Source organism: Nerophis lumbriciformis, linkage group LG21 (genome assembly GCF_033978685.3).
Source record: "Nerophis lumbriciformis linkage group LG21, RoL_Nlum_v2.1, whole genome shotgun sequence".
Classification (NCBI taxonomy): domain Eukaryota; kingdom Metazoa; phylum Chordata; class Actinopteri; order Syngnathiformes; family Syngnathidae; genus Nerophis; species Nerophis lumbriciformis.
In genome coordinates, this window is record NC_084568.2 from 223038 (window position 1) to 249413 (window position 26376).

Sequence of the window (26376 nt, forward strand, 5' to 3'; positions counted from 1 at the left end):
CGACACAGTTGGCGTATCGGTCACGTGACCAAAACAGCTCATGATCGGTCACGTGACTTTCTAAAACCGACACAGGGTTTCGCTCTATGAGCTCGACGCATGCGCCGATGCATCGGTGTTGCCGGACCCATCACTAATAAATCTGTATTTACCTTCACGCCATGACCAGTCCAGCTTTACTTGCATGTCGGGAAAACAAACACACCATAGTCCACGTCTTGACAATGGTTGTGTGGGTGGGACAATGCTGGGTGCTGTGTAGAGACTTGTTGGTGTGGAAACTCGGTACACCTCCAAACCGAACCGAACCGAACCGCAACTCCACCGTACCGAAAGGGTTCAATACAAATACACGTACCGTTACACCCCTAGTGATAATGCATACTTGCCAACCTTGAGACCTCCGATTTCGGGAGGTGGGGGTGGGGGCGTGGTCAGGGGGTGGGGGCGGGGCGTGGTTAAGAGGGGAGGAGTATATTGACAGCTAGAATTCACCAAGTCAAGTATTTCATATATATATATATATATATATATATATATATATATATATATATAGCTACATCCTAAAAATATGCAAACAAAACTGTGTTTAGATAATTGATACTTCAAACTTGCATAAATAAATATTAAGGAATATAATATAACTTGGCTTCTGAGAGCTTCAAAATGTAATGAATAAAATGCTAAAGTTGTTGATAAACAAGCCATTTTTTTAAATAATTAAATATGGTCATTTTTAATGAATTATTATGATAATTTAAAATGTATTATTTCAAATATGTTTATTTTAATGTACCGGTATAATTCTATGGCTGGATGTAATAAGGAGTCAGAAAGAAAGAAAAAAAAAAATACAATTAATTTTTATGTTTTTAGCAAAATATAGCAAAAATTTATTTAGTTGTTTTTTTTTCAATTAATAAATATATTTATTTTTAGGTAAGATAAACATAATAACACAATGTATCTCTAGTATGGATGATTTAGTTCTTGTCACCCTGTTGTCCTCCCGTCATGAAAAAAGGCTGTCCTCACTCAGGTCCGCATGGAGCTGGAGGGGGCGTGGCCTCCAGCTCCGGCTGAAAATCGGGAGATTTTCGGGAGAATATTTGTCCCGGGAGGTTTTCGGGAGAGGCGCTGAATTTCGGGAGTCTCCCGGAAAATTGGGGAGGGTTGGCAAGTCAGATAATGTAAAAATGCAAGGTCGATATTTGTGTTGTGATTGTGTCTTATTACGAATGACTTGATAGCGTTTGTGGAATATCGTCCTGAACGCCAGCGTCCACTAGAGTGGACGTTTGTGTTTTGCCATGTTTTTCCAAAGTGTGCAACTGACAAAACCAACAGAGCTAAAAATAAATGTCCACTTATTAGGTAGTTCCTGTTGGTGGTGACGACATACGTGACTCGTCAAGTGATCTTGTCACGAGTAGAAATTCTCCGCCAGCTTCCTCATCCTTTTGTTGTAAAGTTGCACATGTGGCGTCCTCCCGCCGTCAATCACGTCTTCCGCCGCGCTACATTGCATGAATACAACAACAGCGCTGTCCAGGTCTACCTCTTTGTCGCCTCCTTTCAGGTCGTCCTTGTTGAGGTTGGGGTGGAAGAACTTGTAATAGAGGACTTTGAGGACGAGGCCGAGTATATAAAGTGCAACAACGGCGACAGAAAGCAGGCCGGCGTGCAGGAAGGACATTTGTGTTGAGGCCCTCCAGCACCAAGTGCCGCACAGGAGGAACATGTCCACCAGGATGAAGCCGTGGTAGAGCAGAGTCTTGTTCCTCGTCCTCCCGTCCACCACGCTGAACCAGTCAAAGTACCAGATGAGGCCCACGGTGGCCCGGTAGAGCCACTCCCCGCCCGGGCTGTCCATGAAGTCCGTCCGGCAGCGCCAGGCGCAGAAGAACATGAGCAGCCAGGAGCACAGGAAGTGGGCCAAGATGAAGCAGGGCAGGGCGGAGGCGAAGAGGGCGAGGGCGGCCAGCCGCGAGGAGATGAGGATCAGGTTCCAGAGGAAGAAGACCAGCGAGGAGAGCAGGCGCTGCTTGTGTTTGTCACACAGGAAGGAGCGCAGGCAGCGGTGGTACATGGTCACGCTCAGGGCCATGGCGGACGCCGAGCCCAGCGCCTTCGTCACTGAGGAGGACAAATAGGAGTCAAATACTTTCTATTTAATAAGAATGTATCTTTACTTTTAAGATGTATTTATTCATTTCAGTCCGTCTTTGACCTTCAGGTTCATGGAATAATGAATACAACAATAAATATTGATAATAATTTAATCTAATTGTACAATAAATTAATGACACAGTTGATAACATTGTATATGTGTGTGTTATGTACAGTATATGAATATATAAGTATGTGTATATATATATACGTATATACATGTACAGTATGTACATATACATGTTCAGTTTGTATATATATACAGATATGTATGTATATACATGTATATACAAATACATAGGTACAAATATGTATATACATTTATGTATATATACATGTATGAATGTATGTATACATATGTATGTACTGTATATACACGTATATGTGTGTGTGTATATATATACGTATATGTTTATATTTGTATACATACGTGTGTGTATGTATGTGTATATATATATATATATATATACATATATGAATGTATGTATACATATGTATGTACTGTATATATACGTATATGTATGTATATATGTGTATATATATATACGTATATGTTTATATTTGAATATGTTTATATTTGTATATATATGTGTGTGTGTGTGTATATATACGTATATGTTTATATTTGTATATATACGTGTGTGTGTGTATGTATGTATATGTATATATACATATATGAATGTATGTATACATATGTATGTACTGTATATATACCTATATGTATGTATATGTGTGTGTGTGTGTGTGTGTGTATATACACATATATGTTTATATTTGTATATATATGTGTGTGTATATATACGTATATGTTTATATTTGTATATATACGTGTGTGTGTGTATGTATGTATATGTGTATATACATATTTATGTATATATATATATACATATATATATATATATATACATACATATATGTATGTATATATACGTATATGTACATATATACTGTATGTATGGGTATATACGTATATGTACATGTGTGTATATATATATACGTAGATGTGTGTATATTTGTGTATATATATATATGTGTGTGTGTGTATATTTGTGTATATATATATATGTGTGTGTGTGTGTGTGTATAGATATACGTATATATACATATATAGGTATTAATGTACTGTATATATACGTATATGTATGTATATATATTTATGTGTGTGTATATACAGTATATATACAAAGATTTGTGTGTGTGTATATATATGTATATTTGTTTGTATATGTATATATATATATATATGTATGTATGTATACATACAGTATATATACGTATATGTGTATATATATATATATACGTAGATGTGTATGTATATTTGTGTATATACATACATATACAGTTAGGTCCATAAATATTTGGACATTGACACCATTTTCAGTATTCCATCTGTGTAAAACACCACAATGGCTTTTAAATGAAACAATCAAGATGTGCTTTAAGTGCAGAATGATTACATTTGTATATTAAGAAAAATCTTGGTGCAACAAAACCCAGGATAGCTCAATGGTTAAGACTGCTGCCTCTCACACAGTACTCCTAGGTTAAAATCCATAACTTGGATAATCTAGTTTTTTGTTTCACCTCTATCATAGTTCAATGATTGCATTTGTATATGAGCGAAAATCACAACCTGCTAGGATCCAGGATAGCTTATTTGTTAAGACTGCTTCCTCTCACACTGTATTACTGGGTTCAAATCCATAACTTGGAAGGTCTTGTTCTTTGTTTCACCTCTATCATTGTTAAATGATTGCATTTGTATATGAGCGAAAATCATGTCTTAATGGAACCCAGGATACCTCAATGGTCAACACAGTGGGCTCCAAATACAGGGGTACTGGGTTTGAATCCCAATTGGTTTGAAATGTAACTTAGCTTCAAAATTTAGCTCCACCTCAATCGTAGTTTACTGCCACAGATGTCACAATTCCATTAGTGAATGAGCCAGACTACAATAACAAAAAGACTCAAGATAGCTCAATGGGTAAGACTTCTGCCTCCCGCGCAGTATTACTCGGTTCAAATCCATAACTAGGAAGATCTGTTTTTTTGTTTCGCCTCGATCATAGTTCATTGATTACATTTGTATATGAGCGAAAACCAGACCTTAACGGGACCCAGGATAGCTCAATGGTTAAGACTGCTACCTCCCAAACAGGGGTACTGAGTTCAAGCCCCAGACATGGAATCAGTCATTTGGCTGTATGGCGTCAAGACGACATACATTGTGGGGTGTTTCTTCTCCCCCACACAGAGTAATGTTATGTGCTCCTTGTTTGACTAACATATAGTTGAAAAATTAAGTAAGTAAGTCAAAAAAGTAAAGATAATAATAAATCAAATAGTCAATGATGACACCTCAGGGGTTACCTGTGTGTGTGAGTGTGTGTGTGTGAGAGAATGAGTGTGTGCGAGTGAGTGTAACTCCTGAGGTGGGTGGGAATAGAAGTATAAAGATAATAATAAAGAGCGTCGACCAATGACCTCTCCTGGGTACAATTAAAATAAAATAGGTTAATTGTAATTGGATAAAAAAAAAAAAAGTTTATTAAATAATTATTTTAACATTACAAAGTCACAATATATGTCACTTTGTAAATTACATGTCAACCCAACCAGTATTCGAACCCAGCACCCTTCAACCGGAGTCAACAGTCCTAACCACTGGACTATCCTGGCGCTTGCAGAGAGAATTTTTTTTCTCATACACAATTGTTATTGAGGACTCCTAAAACCAAACCTTCAAGGTACCCAGGATAGCTCAGTGGTTAAGACTGCTGCCTCCCATGCAGTATTACTGAGTTCAAATCCATAACTTGAAAGATCTTGTTTTTTCTTTCGCCTCGATTATTGTTCACTGATTACATTTGTATATGAGAAAAAAACTAAAGTTAACAGGACCCAGGATAGCTCAATGGTTAAGACTGCTGCCTCCCACAACGCACTACAGAGTTCAAATCCATAACTTAGAACATCTTGTTTTTTCTTTCACCTCGATCATAGTTCACTGATTACATTTGTATATGAGCAAAAAACAAAACTTAACGGGACCCAGGATAGCTCAATGGTTAAGACTGCTGCCTCCCACAAAGCACTACTGAGTTCAAATCCATAACTTAGAGCATCTTGTTTTTTCTTTCGCCTCGATCGTAGTTCACTGATTACATTTGTATATGAGCGAAAAACAAACCTTAGCGGGACCCAGGATAGCTCAATGTTTAAGGCTGCTGCCTCACACACAGTACTACTGGTTTCAAATCCATAACTTGGAAGATCATCTTTTTTGTTTCGCCTCGATCATAGTTCACTGATTATATTTGTATATGAGCTTAAATCAATTCTTAAAGAGACCCAGGATAGCTCAAAGGTTAAGACTGCTGCCTCCCATGCAGTATTACTGGGTTCAAATCCATAACTTGAAGGATCTTATTTTTTCTTTCGCCTCCATTATTGTTCACTGATTACATTTGTATATGAGCAAAAAAACAACCTTAATGGGATTGGGGATAGCTCAATGGTTAAGACTGCTGCCTCACACACAGCGCGACTGGGTTCAAATCCATAACTTACAAGATCTTGCTTTATCTTTCGCCTCGATCATAGTTCACTGATTACATTTGTATATGAGCGAAAACCAATCCTTAACGAGACCCAGGATAGCTCAGTGGTTAAGACTTCTGCCTCTCACGCAGTACTAGTGGGTTCAAATCCATAACTTGGAAGATAGTGTTTTTTGTTTCGCCTCGATCATAGTTCATTGATTACATTTGTATATGAGCGAAAAACAAAACTAAACGGGACCCAGGATAGCTCAATGGTTAAGACTGCTACCTCCCAAACAGGGGTACTGAGTTCAAATCCCAGACATGGACTCAGTAATTTGGCTGTATGGCGTCAAGACGACATACATTGTGGGGTGTTTCTTCTCCCCCACACAGAGTAATGTTATGTGCTCCTTGTTTGACTAACATATAGTTGAAAAATTAAGTAAGTAAGTCAAAAAAGTAAAGATAATAATAATCAAAAATAAATTGTCAATGATGACACCTCAGGGGTTACCTGTGTGTGTGTGTGAGAATGAATGAGTGTGTGTGTGTGAGTGTAACTCCTGAGGTGGGTGGGAATAGAAGTATAAAGATAATAATAAAGAGCGTCGACCAATGACCTCTCCTGGGTACAATTAAAATAAAATAGGTTAATTGTAATTGGATAAAAAAAAAAAAAAAGTTTATTAAATAATTATTTTAACATTACAAAGTCACAATATATGTCACTTTGTAAATTACATGTCAACCCAACCAGGATTCGAACCCAGCACCCTTCAACCGGAGTCAACAGTCCTAACCACTGGACTATCCTGGCTCTTGCAGAGAGAATTTTTTTTCTCATACACAAATGTTATCGAGGACTCCTGGATCAGTAAAGTATGATGAGGTAGAACAAAATACCAACTACCAGAGCGGGGTTTGAACCCAGTACTTTTCCTTCCGAGTCAGCAGCCTTAACCCCTGGTCTATCCACGGTCTTGTGAAGACAGATTTTTTTCTCATACACAAATGTAATCGAGGACTCCTGACTCAGTAAAGTATGAGGAGGTAGAACAAAATACCATCAACCAGGGTGAGGTTCGAACCCAGTACTTTTCATTCCGAATCAGCAGTCTTAACCCCTGGTCTATCCTCGGTCTTGTGATGGGAAGATTTTTTTCTCATACACTACTGTAATCGAGGACTCCTGACTCAGTAAAGTATGAGGAGGTAGAACAAAATACCATCAACCAGGGTGGGGTTCGAACCCAGTACTTTTCATTCCGAGTCAGCAGTCTTAACCCCTGGTCTATCCCCGGTCTTGTGAGGACAATATATTGTTCCATACACAAATGTAATCGAGGACTCCTGGCTCAGTATGCTATGATAGAGGTCAAACAAATTACTGGCAAAATCTTATTTCTAAAGACCCAGGATAGCTCAATGGTTAAGACTGCTGCCTCCGATGTACCACTACTGGGTTCAAATCCATAACTTGAAAGATCTTGTTTTTTCTTTCGCCTCGATCATAGTTCATTGATTACATTTGTATATGAGCAAAAACCAAACCTTCAAGGTACCCAGGATAGCTCAGTGGTTAAGACTGCTGCCTCCCATGCAGTATTACTGAGTTCAAATCCATAACTTGAAAGATCTTGTTTTTTCTTTCGCCTCGATTATTGTTCACTGATTACATTTGTATATGAGCAAAAAACAAAACTTAACGGGACCCAGGATAGCTCAATGGTTAAGACTGCTGCCTCACACACAGTACTACTGAGTTCAAATCCATAACTCGGAAGATCTTGTTTTTTGTTTCACCTCGATCATAGTTCACTGATTACATTTGTATACGAGCAAAAAACCAACCCTAACGGGGTTCGGGATAGCTCAATGGTTAAGACTGCTGCCTCACACACAGTACTACTGGTTTCAAATCCATAACTTGGAAGATCTTGTTTTTTCTTTCGCCTCGATCGTAGTTCACTGATTACATTTGTAAAAAAGTGAAAACCAAATCTTAACAGTACCCAGGATAGCTCAATGGTTAAGACTGCTGCCTCCCACAAAGCACTACTGAGTTCAAATCCATAACTTAGAACATCTTGTTTTTTCTTTCACCTCGATCATAGTTCACTGATTACATTTGTATATGAGCGAAAAACTAACCTTAACGGGACCCAGGATAGCTCAATGGTTAAGACTGCTGCCTCACACACAGTACTACTGGTTTCAAATCCATAACTTGAAAGATCTTGTTTTTTCTTTCGCCTCGATTATTGTTCACTGATTACATTTGTATATGAGCAAAATCTTAAGGAGACCCTGGATAGCTCAATGGTTAAGACTGCTACCTCCCATGCAGTATTACTGGGTTCAAATCCATAACTTGAAAGATCTTGTTTTTTCTTTCGCCTCGATTATTGTTCACTGATTACATTTGTATATGAGCGAAAACCAATCCTTAACGGGACCCGGGCTATCTCAGTGGTTAAGACTGCTGCCTCACACACAGTACTGCTGGTTTCAAATCCATAACTTGCAAGATCATCTTTTTTGTTTCGCCTCGATCATAGTTCACTGATTATATTTGTATATGAGCAAAAATTAAATCTTAAGGAGACCCAGGATAGCTCAATGGTTAAGACTGCTGCCTCCCATGCAGTATTACTGGGTTCAAATCCATAACTTGAAAGATCTTGTTTTTTCTTTCGCCTCGATTATTGTTCACTGATTACATTTGTATATGAGCGAAAACCAATCCTTAACGGGACCCGGGATATCTCAGTGGTTAAGACTTCTGCATCTCACGCAGTACTACTCGGTTCAAATCCATAACTTGGAAAATTGTGTTTTTTGTTTCGCCTTGATCATAGTTCACTGATTACATTTGTATATGAGCAAAAACCAAACCTTAACGGGACACAGGATAGCTCAATGGTTAAGACTGCTGCCTCCCACAAAGCACTATTGAGTTCAAATCCATAACTCGGAAGATCTTGTTTTTTGTTTCACCTCGATCATAGTTCACTGATTACATTTGTATACGAGCAAAAAACCAATCCTAACTGGATTCGGGATAGCTCAATGGTTAAGACTGCTGCCTCACACACAGCACTACTGAGTTCAAATCCATAACTTAGAACATCTTGTTTTTTCTTTCGCCTCGATCGTAGTTCACTGATTACATTTGTATATGAGCGAAAAACAAACCATAACGGGACCCAGGATAGCTCAATGTTTAAGACGGCCCCCTCACGCACAACACTACTGAGTTCAAATCCATAACTCGGAAGATCTTGTTTTTTGTTTCACCTCGATCATAGTTCACTGATTACATTTGTATATGAGCAAAAAACCAACCGTAACGGGATTCGGGTTAGCTCAATGGTTAAGACTACTGCCTCACACACAGTACTACTGCATGCTAATACTGCATGGGAGGCAGCAGTCTTAACCATTGAGCTATCCTGGGTCTCTTTAAGATTTGATTTTTGCTCATATACAAATATAATCAGTGAACTATGATCGAGGCGAAACAAAAAAGATGATCTTCCAAGTTATGGATTTGAAACCAGTAGTGCTGTGTGTGAGGCAGCAGTCTTAACCATTGAGCTATCCTGGGTCCCGCTAAGGTTTGTTTTTCGCTCATATACAAATGTAATCAGTGAATTACGATCGAGGCGAAAGAAAAAACAAAATGTTCTAAGTTATGGATTTGAACTCAGTAGTGCTTTGTGGGAGGCAGCAGTCTTAACCACACAGCGCGACTGGGTTCAAACCCATAACTTAGAAGATCTTGCTTTTTCTTTCGCCTCGATCATAGTTCAATGATTACATTTGTATATGAGCAAAAAAACAATCTTAATGGAATTCGGGATAGCTCAATGGTTAAGACTGCTGCCTCCCATGCAGTATTACTGGGTTCAAATCCATAACTTGAAATATCTTGTTTTTTCTTTCGCCTCGATTATTGTTCACTGATTACATTTGTATATGAGAAAAAAACTAAAGTTAACAGGACCCAGGATAGCTCATGGGCTAAGACTGCTGCCTCCCACAAAGCACTACTGAGTTCAAATCCATAACTTAGAGCATCTTGTTTTTTCTTTCACCTCGATCGTAGTTCACTGATTACATTTGTATATGAGCGAAAAACAAACTTTAGCGGGACCAAGGATAGCTCAATGTTTAAGACTGTTGCCTCACACACAGCACTACTGGTTTCAAATCCATAACTTGGAAGATCATCTTTTTTGTTTCGCCTCGATCATAGTTCACTGATTATATTTGTATATGAACAAAAATCAATACTTAAAGAGACCCAGGATAGCTCAATGGTTAAGACTGCTGCCTCCCATGCAGTATTACTGGGTTCAAATCCATAACTTGAAAGATCTTGTTTTTTCTTTCGCCTCGATTATTGTTCACTGATTACATTTGTATATGAGCGAAAACCAATCCTTAACGAGACCCAGGCTATCTCAATCTCAGTGGTTAAGACTTCTGCCTCTCACGCATTACTGCTCGGTTCAAATCCATAACTTGGAAGATCGTGTTTTTTGTTTCGCCTCGATCATAGTTCACTGATTACATTTGTATATGAGTAAAAACCAAACATTAACGGGACCCAGGATAGCTCAATGGTTAAGACTGCTGCCTCCCACAACGCACTACAGAGTTCAAATCCATAACTTAGAACATCTTGTTTTTTCTTTCACCTCGATCATAGTTCACTGATTACATTTGTATATGAGCAAAAAACCATCCCTAACGGGATTCGGGATAGCTCAATGGTTAAGACTGCTGCCTCACACACAGTACTACTGGTTTCAAATCCATAACTTGAAAGATCTTGTTTTTTTCTTTCGCCTCGATCGTAGTTCACTGATTACATTTGTATATGAGCAAAAAACAAAACTTAACGGGACCCAGGATAGCTCAATGGTTAAGACTGCTGCCTCCCACACAGTACTACTGGTTTCAAATCCATAACTTGGAAGATCATCTTTTTTGTTTCGCCTCGATCATAGTTCACTGATTATATTTGTATATGAGCTTAAATCAATTCTTAAAGAGACACAGGATAGCTCAAAGGTTAAGACTGATGCCTCCCATGCAGTATTACTGGGTTCAAATCCATAACTTGAAGGATCTTGTTTTTTCTTTCGCCTCCATTATTGTTCACTGATTACATTTGTATATGAGCGAAAACCAATCCTTAACGAGACCCGTGCTATCTCAGTGGTTAAGACTTCTGCCTCTCACGCAGTACTACTCGGTTCAAATCCATAACTTGGAAGATTGTGTTTTTTGTTTTGCCTCGATCATAGTTCACTGATTACATTTGTATATGAGCAAAAACCAAACCTTAACGGGACCCAGGATAGCTCAATGGTTAAGACTGCTGCCTCCCACAAAGCACTACTGAGTTCAAATCCATAACTTAGAACATCTTGTTTTTTCTTTCACCTCGATCATAGTTCACTGATTACATTTGTATATGAGCGAAAAACAAACCTAAACGGGACCCAGGATAGCTCAATGTTTAAGACTGCTGCCTCACACGCAGCACTACTGGTTTCAAATCCATAACTTGGAAGATCATCTTTTTTGTTTTGCCTCGATCATAGTTCACTGATTATATTTGTATATGAGCAAAAATCAATTCTTAAAGAGACCCAGGATAGCTCAATGGTTAAGACTGCTGCCTCCCATGCAGTATTACTGGGTTCAAATCCATAACTTGAAAGATCTTGTTTTTTCTTTCCCCTCGATTATTGTTCACTGATTACATTTGTATATGAGCAAAAAACCAACCCTAATGGAATTCGGGATAGCTCAGTGGTTAAGACTGCTGCCTCACACGCAGCACTACTGGTTTCAAATCCATAACTTGGAAGATCATCTTTTTTGTTTCGCCTCGATCATAGTTCACTGATTATATTTGTATATGAGCAAAAATCAATTCTTAAAGAGACCCAGGATAGCTCAATGGTTAAGACTGCTGCCTCCCATGCAGTATTACTGGGTTCAAATCCATAACTTGAAAGATCTTGTTTTTTCTTTCGCCTCGATTATTGTTCACTGATTACATTTGTATATGAGCGAAAACCAATCCTTAACGAGACCCAGGCTATCTCAATCTCAGTGGTTAAGACTTCTGCCTCTCACGCATTACTGCTCGGTTCAAATCCATAACTTGGAAGATCGTGTTTTTTGTTTCGCCTCGATCATAGTTCACTGATTACATTTGTATATGAGTAAAAACCAAACATTAACGGGACCCAGGATAGCTCAATGGTTAAGACTGCTGCCTCCCACAACGCACTACAGAGTTCAAATCCATAACATAGAACATCTTGTTTTTTCTTTCACCTCGATCATAGTTCACTGATTACATTTGTATATGAGCAAAAAACCATCACTAACAGGATTCGGGATAGCTCAATGGTTAAGACTGCTGCCTCACACACAGTACTACTGGTTTCAAATCCATAACTTGAAAGATCTTGTTTTTTCTTTCGCCTCGATCGTAGTTCACTGATTACATTTGTATATGAGCAAAAAACAAAACTTAACGGGACCCAGGATAGCTCAATGGTTAAGACTGCTGCCTCCCACAAAGCACTACTGAGTTCAAATCCATAACTTAGAACATCTTGTTTTTTCTTTCGCCTCGATCGTAGTTCACTGATTACATTTGTATATGAGCGAAAAACAAACCTTAGCGGGACCCAGGATAGCTCAATGTTTAAGACTGTTGCCTCACACACAGCACTACTGGTTACAAATCCATAACTTGGAAGATCATCTTTTTTGTTTCGCCTCGATCATAGTTCACTGATTATATTTGTATATGAGCTTAAATCAATTCTTAAAGAGACCCAGGATAGCTCAAAGATTAAGACTGATGCCTCCCATGCAGTATTACTGGGTTCAAATCCATAACTTGAAGGATCTTGTTTTTTCTTTCGCCTCCATTATTGTTCACTGATTACATTTGTATATGAGCGAAAACCAATCCTTAACGAGACCCGTGCTATCTCAGTGGTTAAGACTTCTGCCTCTCACGCAATACTACTCGGTTCAAATCCATAACTTGGAAGATCGTGTTTTTTGTTTTGCCTCGATCATAGTTCACTGATTAAATTTGTATATGAGCAAAAACCAAACCTTAACGGGACCCAGGATAGCTCAATGGTTAAGACTGCTGCCTCCCACAAAGCACTACTGAGTTCAAATCCATAACTTAGAACATCTTGTTTTTTCTTTCACCTCGATCATAGTTCACTGATTACATTTGTATATGAGCGAAAAACAAACCTTAACGGGACCCAGGATAGCTCAATGTTTAAGACTGCTGCCTCACACACAGCACTACTGAGTTCAAATCCATAACTCGGAAGATCTTGTTTTTGTTTCACCTCGATCATAGTTCACTGATTACATTTGTATACGAGCAAAAAACCAACCCTAATGGAATTCAGGATAGCTCAGTGGTTAAGACTGCTGCCTCACACGCAGCACTACTGGTTTCAAATCCATAACTTGGAAGATCATCTTTTTTGTTTCGCCTCGATCATAGTTCACTGATTATATTTGTATATGAGCAAAAATCAATTCTTAAAGAGACCCAGGATATCTCAATGGTTAAGACTGCTGCCTCCCATGTAGTATTACTGGGTTCAAATCCATAACTTGAAAGATCTTGTTTTTTCTTTCGCCTCGATTATTGTTCACTGATTACATTTGTATATGAGCAAAAAACCAACCCTAATGGAATTCGGGATAGCTCAGTGGTTAAGACTGCTGCCTTACACGCAGCACTACTGGTTTCAAATCCATAACTTGGAAGATCATCTTTTTTGTTTCGCCTCGATCATAGTTCACTGATTATATTTGTATATGAGCAAAAATCAATTCTTAAAGAGACCCAGGATAGCTCAATGGTTAAGACTGCTGCCTCCCATGCAGTATTACTGGGTTCAAATCCATAACTTGAAAGATCTTGTTTTTTCTTTCGCCTCGATTATTGTTCACTGATTACATTTGTATATGAGCGAAAACCAATCCTTAACGAGACCCAGGCTATCTCAATCTCAGTGGTTAAGACTTCTGCCTCTCACGCATTACTGCTCGGTTCAAATCCATAACTTGGAAGATCGTGTTTTTTGTTTCGCCTCGATCATAGTTCACTGATTACATTTGTATATGAGTAAAAACCAAACATTAACGGGACCCAGGATAGCTCAATGGTTAAGACTGCTGCCTCCCACAACGCACTACAGAGTTCAAATCCATAACTTAGAACATCTTGTTTTTTCTTTCACCTCGATCATAGTTCACTGATTACATTTGTATATGAGCAAAAAACCATCCCTAACGGCATTCGGGATAGCTCAATGGTTAAGACTGCTGCCTCACACACAGTACTACTGGTTTCAAATCCATAACTTGAAAGATCTTGTTTTTTCTTTCGCCTCGATCGTAGTTCACTGATTACATTTGTATATGAGCAAAAAACAAAACTTAACGGGACCCAGGATAGCTCAATGGTTAAGACTGCTGCCTCCCACAAAGCACTACTGAGTTCAAATCCATAACTTAGAGCATCTTGTTTTTTCTTTCGCCTCGATCGTAGTTCACTGATTACATTTGTATATGAGCGAAAAACAAACCTTAGCGGGACCCAGGATAGCTCAATGTTTAAGACTGTTGCCTCACACACAGTACTACTGGTTTCAAATCCATAACTTGGAAGATCATCTTTTTTGTTTCGCCTCGATCATAGTTCACTGATTATATTTGTATATGAGCTTAAATCAATTCTTAAAGAGACCCAGGATAGCTCAAAGGTTAAGACTGCTGCCTCCCATGCAGTATTACTGGGTTCAAATCCATAACTTGAAGGATCTTGTTTTTTCTTTCGCCTCCATTATTGTTCACTGATTACATTTGTATATGAGCGAAAACCAATCCTTAACGAGACCCGTGCTATCTCAGTGGTTAAGATTTCTGCCTCTCACGCAGTACTACTCGGTTCAAATCCATAACTTGGAAGATCGTGTTTTTTCTTTCACCTCGATCATAGTTCACTGATTACATTTGTATATGAGCGAAAAACAAACCTAAACGGGACCCAGGATAGCTCAATGTTTAAGACTGCTGCCTCACACACAGCACTACTGAGTTCAAATCCATAACTCGGAAGATCTTGTTTTTGTTTCACCTCGATCATAGTTCACTGATTACATTTGTATACGAGCAAAAAACCAACCCTAATGGAATTAGGGATAGCTCAGTGGTTAAGACTGCTGCCTCACACGCAGCACTACTGGTTTCAAATCCATAACTTGGAAGATCATCTTTTTTGTTTCGCCTCGATCATAGTTCACTGATTATATTTGTATATGAGCAAAAATCAATTCTTAAAGAGACCCAGGATAGCTCAATGGTTAAGACTGCTGCCTCCCATGCAGTATTACTGGGTTCAAATCCATAACTTGAAAGATCTTGTTTTTTCTTTCGCCTCCATTATTGTTCACTGATTACATTTGTATATGAGCAAAAAAACAACCTTAATGGGATTGGGGATAGCTCAATGGTTAAGACTGCTGCCTCACACACAGCGCGAGTGGGTTCAAATCCATAACTTACAAGATCTTGCTTTTTCTTTCGCCTCGATCATAGTTCATTGATTACATTTGTATATGAGCGAAAACCAAACCTTAACGGGACCCAGGATAGCTCAATGGTTAAGACTGCTACCTCCCAAACAGGGGTACTGAGTTCAAATCCCAGACATGGAATCAGTCATTTGGCTGTATGGCGTCAAGACGACATACATTGTGGGGTGTTTCTTCTCCCCCACACAGAGTAATGTTATGTGCTCCTTGTTTGACTAACATATAGTTGAAAAATTAAGTAAGTAAAAAAAGTAAAGATAATAATAATCAAAAATAAATTGTCAATGATGACACCTCAGGGGTTACCTGTGTGTGTGTGTGAGAATGAATGAGTGTGTGTGTGTGTGTGAGAATGAATGAGTGTGTGTGTGTGAGTGTAACTCCTGAGGTGGGTGGGAATAGAAGTATAAAGATAATAATAAAGAGCGTCGACCAATGACCTCTCCTGGGTACAATTAAAATAAAATAGGTTAATTGTAATTGGATTAAAAAAAAAAGTTTATTAAATAATTATTTTAAAATTACAAAGTCACAATATATGTCACCTTGTAAATTACATGTCAACCCAACCAGGATTCGAACCCAGCACCCTTCAACCAGAGTCAACAGTCCTAACCACTGGACTATCCTGGCTCTTGTAGAGAGAATTTTTTTTCTCATACACAATTGTTATTGAGGACTCCTAGCTCAGTAAAGTATGATGAGGTAGAACAAAATACCATCAACCAGAGAGGGGTTTGAACACAGTACTTTTTCTTCCGAGTCAGCAGTCTTAACCCCTGGTCTATCCTCGGTCTTGTGAAGGGAAGATTTTTTTCTCATACACTAATGTAATAGAGGACTCCTGACTCAGTAAAGTATGAGGAGGTAGAACAAAATACCATCAACCAGAGCGGGGTTTGAACTCAGTACTTTTCCTTCCGAGTCAGCAGTCTTAACCCCTGGTCTATCCTCAGTCTTGTGAAGGGACGATTTTTTTCTCATACACTAATGTAATCGAGGACTCCTGACTCAGTAAAGTATGAGGATATAGAACAAAATACCATCAAGTAGGGTGGGGTTCGAACTCAGTACTTTTCATTCCTAGTCAGCAGTCTTAACCCCTGGTCTATCCTCGGTCTTGTGAAGGGAAGATTTTTTTCTCATACACTAATGTAATAGAGGACTCCTGACTCAGTAAAGTATGAGGAGGTAGAACAAAATACCATCAACCAGGGTGGGGTTCGAACCCAGTACTTTTCATTCCGAATCAGCAGTCTTAACCCCTGGGTCTTATGAGGACAATATATTGTTCCATACACAAATGTAATCGAGGACTCCTGGCTCAGTAACGTATGATAGAGGTCGAACAAATTACTGGCAAAATCTCATTTCTCATAACTAAATGGTTAAGACTGCTGCCTCCCACGTAGCACTACTGAGTTCAAATCCATAACTTAGAAGATCTTGTTTTTTCTTTCGCCTCGATCATAGTTCACTGATTACATTTGTATATGAGCAAAAAACAAACCTTACCGGGACCCAGGATAGCTCAATGGTTAAGACTGCTACCTCACACACAGTACTACTGGTTTCAAATCCATAACTTGGAAGATCATCTTTTTTGTTTCGCCTCGATCATAGTTCACTGATTATATTTGTATATGAGCAACAATTAAATCTTAAAGAGACCCAGGATAGCTCAATGGTTAAGACTGCTGCCTCCCATGCAGTATTACTGGGTTCAAATCCATAACTTCAAAGATCTAGTTTTTTCTTTCGCCTCGATCGTAGTTCACTGATTACATTTGTATATGAGGAAATAACAAAACTTAACGGGACCCAGGATAGCTCAATGGTTAAGACTGCTGCCTCCCACAAAGCACTACTGAGTTCAAATCCATAACTTAGAACATCTTGTTTTTTCTTTCGCCTCGATCGTAGTTCACTGATTACATTTGTATATGAGCGAAAAACAAACCTTAACGGGACCCAGGATAGCTCAATTTTTAAGACTGCTCCCTCACACACAGCACTACTGAGTTCAAATCCATAACTCGGAAGATCTTGTTTTTTGTTTCACCTCGATCATAGTTCACTGATTACATTTGTATATGAGCAAAAAACCAACCCTAACGGGATTCGGGATAGCTCAATGGTTAAGACTGCTGCCTCACACACAGTACTACTGGTTTCAAATCCATAACTTGAAAGATCTTGTTTTTTCTTTCGCCTCGATCGTAGTTCACTGATTATATTTGTATATGAGCAAAAAACAAAACTTAACGGGACCCAGGATAGCTCAATGGTTAAGACTGCTGCCTCCCACATAGCACTACTGAGTTCAAATCCATAACTTAGAGCATCTTGTTTTTTCTTTCGCCTCGATCGTAGTTCACTGATTACATTTGTATATGAGCGAAAAACAAGCCTTAGCGGGACCCAGGATAGCTCAATGTTTAAGACTTTTACCTCACACACAGCACTACTGGTTTCAAATCCATAACTTGGAAGATCATCTTTTTTGTTTCGCCTCGATCATAGTTCACTGATTATATTTGTATATGAGCAAAAATCAATTCTTAAAGAGACCCAGGATAGCTCAATGGTTAAGACTGCTGCCTCCCATGCAGTATTACTGGGTTCAAATCCATAACTTGAAAGATCTTGTTTTTTCTTTCGCCTCGATTATTGTTCACTGATTACATTTGTATATGAGCGAAAACCAGTCCTTAACGAGACCCGGGCTATCTCAGTTGTTAAGACTTCTGCCTCTCACGCAGTACTACTCGGTTCAAATCCATAACTTGGAAGATCGTGTTTTTTGTTTTGCCTCGATCGTAGTTCACTGATTACATTTGTATATGAGCAAAAACCATACCTTAACGGGACCCAGGATAGCTCAATGGTTAAGACTGCTGCCTCCCACAATGCACTACTGAGTTCAAATCCATAACTTAGAACATCTTGTTTTTTCTTTCACCTCGATCATAGTTCACTGATTACATTTGTATATGAGCGAAAAACAAACCTTAACGGGACCCAGGATAGCTCAATGTTTAAGACTGCTGCCTCACACACAGCACTACTGAGTTCAAATCCATACCTCGGAAGATCTTGTTTTTGTTTCACCTCGATCATAGTTCACTGATTACATTTGTATATGAGCAAAAAACCAACCCTAACGGGATTCGGGATAGCTCAATGGTTAAGACTGCTGCCTCACACACAGTACTACTGGTTTCAAATCCATAACTTGGAAGATCATCTTTTTTGTCTGATTATATTTGTATATGAGCGAAAAAACAATTTTAATGGGATTCGGGATAGCTCAATGTTTAAGACTGCTGCCTCCCATGCAGTATTACTGGGTTCAAATCCATAACTTGAAAGATCTTGTTTTTTCTTTCGCCTCCATTATTGTTCACTGATTACATTTGTATATGAGCAAAAAAACAAACTTAATTGGATTTGGGATAGCTCAGTGGTTAAGACTGCTGCCTCACACACAGTATTACTGGTTTCAAATCCATAACTTGGAAGATCATCTTTTTTGTTCCGCCTTGATCATAGTTCACTGATTACATTTGTATATGAGCAAAAATCCACTTTTAAAAAGACCCAGGATAGCTCAATGGTTAAGACTGCTGCCTCCCATGCAGTATTACTGGGTTCAAATCCATAACTTGAAAGATCTTGTTTTTTCTTTCGCCTCGATTATTGTTCACTGATTACATTTGTATATGAGCAAAAAAAACAACCTTAATGGGATTGGGGCTAGCTCAATGGTTAAGACTGCTGCCTCCCACACTGCGCAACTGGGTTCAAATCCATAACTTAACTTAGAAGATCTTGCTTTTTCTTTCGCCTCGATCATAGTTCAATGATTACATTTGTGTATGAGCTAAAAAACAATCTTAATGGGATTCGGGATAGCTCAATGGTTAAGACTGCTGCCTCCCATGCAGTATTACTGAGTTCAAATCCTTAACTTGGAAGATCTTGTTTTTTCTTTCGCCTCGATCATAGTTCACTGATTACATTTGTATATGAGCGAAAACCAATCCTTAACGGGACCCAGGATAGCTCAGTGGTTAAGACTTCTGCCTCTAACGCAGTACTAGTGGGTTCAAATCCATAACTTGGAAGATAGTGTTTTTTGTTTCGCCTCGATCATAGTTCATTGATTACATTTGTATATGAGCGAAAAACAAACCTAAACGGGACCCAGGATAGCTCAATGGTTAAGACTGCTACCTCCCAAACAGGGGTACTGAGTTCAAATCCCAGACATGGACTCAGTAATTTGGCTGTATGGCGTCAAGACGACATACATTGTGGGGTGTTTCTTCTCCCCCACACAGAGTAATGTTATGTGCTCCTTGTTTGACTAACATATAGTTGAAAAATTAAGTAAGTAAGTCAAAAAAGTCAAGATAATAATAATCAAAAATAAATTGTCAAATAGTCAATGATGACACCTCAGGGGTTACCCGTGTGTGTGTGTGTGAGAATGAATGAGTGTGTGTGTGTGTGTGTGAGAATGAATGAGTGTGTGCGAGTGAGTGTAACTCCTGAGGTGGGTGGGAATAGAAGTATAAAGATAATAATAAAGAGCGTCGACCAATGACCTCTCCTGGGTACAATTAAAATAAAATAGGTTAATTGTAATTGGATAAAAAAAAAAAAAGTTTATTAAATAATTATTTTAACATTACAAAGTCACAATATATGTCACTTTGTAAATTACATGTCAACCCAACCAGGATTCGAACCCAGCACCCTTCAACCGGAGTCAACAGTCCTAACCACTGGACTATCCTGGCTCTTGTAGAGAAAATATTTTTTCTCATACACAAATGTTATCGAGGACTCCTGGCTCAGTAAAGTATGATGAGGTGGAACAAAATGCTGTCAACTAGAGTGGGGTTCGAACCCAGTACTTTTTATTCCAAGTCGGCAGTCTTAACCCCTGAGCCAACCTTGGTCTTGTGACGAGCAGGTTTCTTTTTCATAAGTAGGCAAATGTGTTGAGGATACCTGTGAGGGGGTCCAGCTGGCCCCGCCGCAGCATGATGGTGAGCATGAGGGTGAGTTGGGGGGCGCTCTCTGAGAAAGTCTCGATGAGACGCAGCATGCTGAGGTCGTGAGTTAAGTACACCGCGTGTCCTTCAGCCTCCTGGATGTTGTTGATGCAGCTGCAGGAGGTCACCTCCATGACACTTGCATGTCTGCATGGACACAACAGCAGACATCTTTTAGTATTATTAGTATTATTATTATTATCAGCACTAGCAAGTAAGTTAGTATTATTATTATTATTATCAGCACTAGCAAGTAAGTTAGTATTATTATTATTATTATCAGCACTAGCAAGTAAGTTAGTATTATTATTATTATTATCAGCACTAGCAAGTAAGTTAGTATTATTATTATTATTATCAGCACTAGCAAGTAAGTTAGTATTATTATTATTATTATTATTATCAGCACTAGCAAGTAAGTTAGTATTATTATTATTATTATCAGCACTAGCAAGTAAGTTAGTATTATTATTATTATTATCAGCACTAGCAAGTAAGTTAGTATTATTATTATTATTATTATTATCAGCACTAGCAAGTAAGTACCTTCTAGTGGGACTGAACTGCTGACTTGGACCCAAAAAGAGTCGCAGCATTAAAAAAAATGTCACATACAAGCAATGTCTGCCTTTGTATGGAAGTTGTTTGGTTTTTTGTTGATTAGGTTTGTGTAATTTGAAATTGTTTTGTCTTTTGTTATTTAGACTTGTGTACTTGTAAGTTGTTTTGTCTTTTGCTGATTCAGTTTGTGTAATTGCAAGTTGTTTGGTCTTTTGTTATTTAGGTTTGTGTAATTGTAAGTTTTGTCTTTTTTTAATTAGGTTTGTGTAATTGAAAGTTGTTGTGTCTTATGTTAATTACGTTTGTGTAATTGTAAGTTATTTTGTGTTTTGTTGATTTGTGTTTTGTACTGGTAATTTGTGTTATCTTTTATTGATTCTGTTTGTGTATGTTTTGTTTTTTGGGTAATTATGTTTGTGTAACTGTAAGTTGTTTTGCTTTTTGTAAAGTAGGTTTGTGTAATTGAAGGTTGTTGTGTCTTTTGTTGATTCAGTTTGTGTAATTGGATGTTTGTCTTTTTTTAATTAGGTTTGTGTAAGTGTAAGTTGTTTTGTCTTTTGTTGATTCGGTTTGTGAAATTGGAAGTTTTGTCTTTTTTTAGATAGGTTTGTGTAATTTTAAGTTGTTTTGTCTTTTGGTAATTTGGTTTGTGTAATTGTGAGTTATTTGGTCTTTTGTTGATTTGTTTTTTGTACTTGTAAGTTGTTTTGTCTTTTGTTGATTCGGTTTGTGTAACTGTAAGTTGTTTTGTCACTTGTTATTTAGGTTTGTGTAATTGTAAGTTGTTTTGTCTTTTGTTGATTCAGTTTGTGTAATTGGAAGTTTTGTATTTTGTTAAGTGGGTTTGTGTAATTGAAAGTTGCTTTGTCAATTACAGTTTGTGTAATTGTAAGTTTTGTCTTTTTTTAATTAAGTTTGTGTAATTGTAAGTGGTTTTGTCCTTTGTTAATTTGGTTTGTGTAATTGTGAGTTATTTGGTCTTTTGTTGATTTGTGTTTTGTGCTTGTAAGTTGTTTTATCTTTTGTTGATTCGATTTGTGTAGTTGTATTATGTTTTGTTTTTTGGGTAATTACGTTTGTGTAATTGTAATTTGTTTTGCTTTTTGTTAAGTAGGTTTGTGTAATTGAAAGTTGCTTTGTCAATGACAGTTTTTGTAATTGGAAGTTTTGTCTTTTTTTTAATAAGGTTTGTGTAATTGTAAGTTGTTTTGTCTTTTGGTAATTTGGTTTGTATAACTTTGAGTTATTTTGTCTTTTGTTGATTTGTGTTTTGTACTTGTTAGTTGTTTTATCATTTGTTGATTCGATTTGTAACATGTTTAGTTTTTTGGGTGATTACGTTTGTGTGATTGTAATTTGTTTTGCTTTTTATTAAGTAGGTTTGTGGAAATGTAAGTTGTTGTGTCTTTTGTTGATTCGGTTTGTGTATTTGGAAGTTTTGTCTTTTTTAAATTATGCTCATGTAATTGTGAGTTCTTTTGTTGATTTGTTTATTGTACTTGTAAGTTGTTTTATTTTTTGTTTAATCGATCTTGTGTAATTGTAAGTTGTTTTTTTGTCTTTTGTTGATTGGGTTTGTGTAATTGTAAGTTGTTTTGTCTTTTGGTACTTTGGTTTGTGTAATTGTGAGTTATTTTGTCTTTTGTTGATTTGTGTTTTGTACTTGTAAGTTGTTTTATTTTTTTGTTGATTCGGTTTTGTGTAATTGTAAGGTTTTTTTTTCATCTTTTGTTGATTAGGTTTGTGTAATTGTAAGTTGTTTTGTCTTTTGGTAATTTGGTTTGTGTAATTCTGAGTTATTTTGTCTTTTGTTGATTCGGTTTGTGTAATTGGAAGTTTTGTCTTTTTTTAATTAGGTTTGTGTAATTGTAATTTGTTTTGTGTAATTGTGAGTTATTTTGTCTTTTGTTGATGTGTGTTTTGTACTGGTAATTTGTGTTATCTATTATTGATTCGGTTTGTGTAGTTGTGTTATGCTTTGTTTTTTGGGTAATTACGTTTGTGTGGTTGTAAGTTGTTTTGCTTTTTGTTAAGTAGGTTTGTGGAAATGTAAGTTGTTGTGTTCTTTGTTGATGCGGTTTGTGTAATTGGAAGTTTTGTCTTTTTTTTAATTATGCTTGTGTAATTTTAAGTTGTTTTATCTTTGGTTTGGTGCGTGCAAAATAAGTGTGTGTGCTTTTAGCGTGTGACAATCTTGCCACTGTTGTGACGTCATAAAGGTTTCCCTTTAAAGAGCCATCTACATACACTCTCTGCTGGAACAATCCTTCCCCACTAGTACCGCGTGTGTGTGTGAGACTTTGTTATGTAATGTGTGTGTGTGTGTGTGTGTGTGTGGGTGCGGCTGGACCCCATTCAAGCCCTTCTGTGTTTAAGTTGTCTTTTCCTGTAAAGCGCACGGCGTCCACGAACCACAATCTGATATTTCAAAGTCCACTCGGTCTTCCCAAACCTGAAGTAAGTCCCCAGCTGGAAGACGTGCAGGATCTTGAGTTGCCAGCGACTGATCCGACTCTCCACCTTGGTGGCCCTCTCCAGGGGCTCGTAGGTGTACCACAGCCAGCTGAAGACCTGCACCAGCACGGACGAGCCCAGGAGGAAGAAAAGCAGGACTCCCAGGCACACATAATCCTCTTCCTGGTAGAAAGTCACAGCAGTTCCCACGTCCAAGCAAATGTCCGACACCAGGAAGACCAGACCCAAATAAGTCAGGATACAATCCACCCTGGAGTGTTGGAACTGGGACATGGTCGCTGTGGACTGCTACATTCTTGTAAAACCTCTCCAACAACAACTTTGGACACTTTTCAAACCTCATCTAGTAGAACTCCTCCTCCTCCTCCTCCTCCTCCTCCAAGAACCTGCCTACTTCTTCTTCTTCTTAAAGGCACAAGACTTCAACATAACCACTAACTGCAATCCTTCCATGCGGACACGTTTATTACCACAAAATGTCAACCAAAGGAAAGATTTGTCAAGAAAAAAAAAAATTAATAAATAAATAAATATATATATATATATAGCATTCTATTTTACTTGCTTTATTGAGTTTTTGTAATGTTTCTGTACTTATTTTGATTATTATTATTTCTCGATTGTTTGTAAATGTTGCAATTTATAAATAAAGGTTTGTAAAAAATAAAAATAAAAACTTTTGCCCTCAACGCAGGGGAAATACCAGCGACTGAGGGGGCGGGGATGTGGACCAATTCAAATGTATTGTAATCAGACCATATTTTCGGTCTATTAGATGGAATTTTTTACGTTAAAAATTCCATCTAATAGACCGAAAATATGGTCTGATTACAAGAAAATAAAAAAAATGTAATGGAAATTTTACCTAATTTTACCTAAAAATTCCATCTAATATATCGAAAATATGGTCTGATTACAAGAAATTTGGAAAAAATAAAATAAAAATTGAATGGAAATGTTACCTAATTTTACCTAAAAATTCCATCTAATATACCAAAAATATGGTCTGATTACAAAAAATGTTTAGACATTTTACCTAATAATTCCATCTAATATACCGAAAATATGGTCTGATTACAAGAAAATTTGAAAAAATTTAAATGGAAATTTTACCTAAAAATTCCATCTCATATACCGAAAATGTGGTCTGATTACAAGAAAATTTGAAAAAAATTAAATAAAAATTGAATGGAAATTTTACCTAAAAATTCCATCTCATATACCGAAAATATGGTCTGATTACAAGAACATTTGAAAAAAATAAAATGGAAATTTTACCTAATTTTACCTAAAAATTCCATCTAATATACCGAAAATATGGTCTGATTTCCAAAAATTTTTGACATTTTACCGAAAAATTCCATCTAATATACCGAAAATATGGTCTGATACAAGAAAATTTGAAAAAAATTAAATAAAAATTAAATGGAAATTTTACCTAATTTTACCTAAAAATTCCATCTAATATACCGAAAATATGGTCTGATTACAAAAATTTGTAGACATTTTACCTAAAAATTCCATCTAATATACCGAAAATATGGTCTGATTACAAGAAAATTTGAAAGAAATTAAATTCAAATTTTACCTAAAAATTCCATCTAATATACCGAAAATATGGTCTGATTAAAAGAACATTTGAAAAAAATAAAATAAAAATTAAATGGAAATTTTACCTAATTTTACTTAAAAATTCCATCTAATATACCGAAAATATGGTCTGATTTCAAGAAAATTTTGACATTTTACCAAAAAATTCCATCTAATATACTGAAAATATGGTCTGATTACAAGAAAATGTGAATTTTCTTTAATAAAAATTAAATGGAAATTTTACCTAATTTTACCTAAAAATTCCATCTAATATACCGAAAATATGGTCTGGTTACAACAAAATTTGAAAAAAATAAAATACAAATTAAATGGAAATTTTAACTAATTTTACCTAAAAATTCCATCTAATATACCGAAAATATGGTCTGATTACAATTTTTTTTTAAACATTTTACCTAAAAATTCCATCTAATATACCGAAAATATGGTCTAATTACAATTTTTTTTTTAAACATTATACCTAGAAATTCCATCTAATATACCGAAAATATGGTCTGATTACAAGAAAATTTGAAAAAAAATAAAATACAAATTTAATGGAAATTTTACCTAATTTTACCTAAAAATTCCATCTAATATACCGGAAATATGGTCTGATTACAAGAAAATTTAGACATTTTACTTAAAAATTCCATCCAATATACCAAAAATATGGTCTGATTACAAGAAAATGTAGACATTTTACCTAAAAATTCCATCTAATATACTGAAAATATGGTCTGATTACAAGAAAATGTAAAAAATAAAAATTAAATGGAAATTTTACCAAAAGAATTCCTTCTAATATACCAAAAATATGGTCTGATTACAAGAAAATTTGAAAAAAAAAAAAATACAAATTAAATGGAAATTTCACCTAATTTTACCTAAAAATTCCATCTGATATACCGAAAATATGGTCTGATTACAAGAAAATTTTGACATTTTACCTAAAACTTCCATCTAATATACCGAAAATATGGTCTGATTTCAAGAAAATGTTGACATTTTACCTCAAAATTCCATCTAATATACCGAAAATATGGTCTGATTACAAGAAAATTTGAAAAAATTTAAATGGAAATTTTAACTAAAATTTCCATCTAATATTCCGAAAATATATGGTCTGATTACAAGAAAATGCTGACATTTTACCTACAAATTCCATCTAATATACTGAAAATATGGTCTGATTACAAGAAAATGTAAAAAATAAAAATTAAATGGAAATTTTACCAAAAAAATTCCATCTAATATACCAAAAATATGGTCTGATTACAAGAAAATTTGAAAAAA

The 26376-nt window shown here is 36.7% G+C and overlaps 1 protein-coding gene across 1 annotated transcript; it reads right to left on the reverse strand.

Moving 5' to 3' along the window:
- Nucleotides 1-856: 856 nt before the first annotated feature.
- LOC133621276 (XK-related protein 8-like) lies at nucleotides 857-23801 on the reverse strand. Its single transcript, XM_061983299.1, has 3 exons — nucleotides 23465-23801; nucleotides 20408-20598; nucleotides 857-2136 (listed from the first exon to the last, which is right to left on the reverse strand). Exons 1-3 carry the CDS (start codon nucleotides 23758-23760, stop codon nucleotides 1424-1426), a joined length of 1200 nt encoding a protein of 399 aa, XP_061839283.1. The 5' UTR covers nucleotides 23761-23801; the 3' UTR covers nucleotides 857-1423.
- Between the last annotated feature and the right edge of the window lie 2575 nt (nucleotides 23802-26376).

What these genes read in the sequence shown, in the direction of transcription:
- LOC133621276 (XM_061983299.1), bottom strand. Translation starts at nt 23,760, where the DNA reads ATGTCCCAGTTCCAACACTCCAGGGTGGATTGTATCCTGACTTATTTG. An exon ending in CAGCTGGGGACTTACTTCAG is followed by an intron (nt 20,599 to 23,464) that starts GTTTGGGAAGAC and finishes GTGTCCATGCAG; the next exon opens with ACATGCAAGTGTCATGGAGG. An exon ending in CCAGCTGGACCCCCTCACAG is followed by an intron (nt 2,137 to 20,407) that starts GTATCCTCAACA and finishes TGTCCTCCTCAG; the next exon opens with TGACGAAGGCGCTGGGCTCG.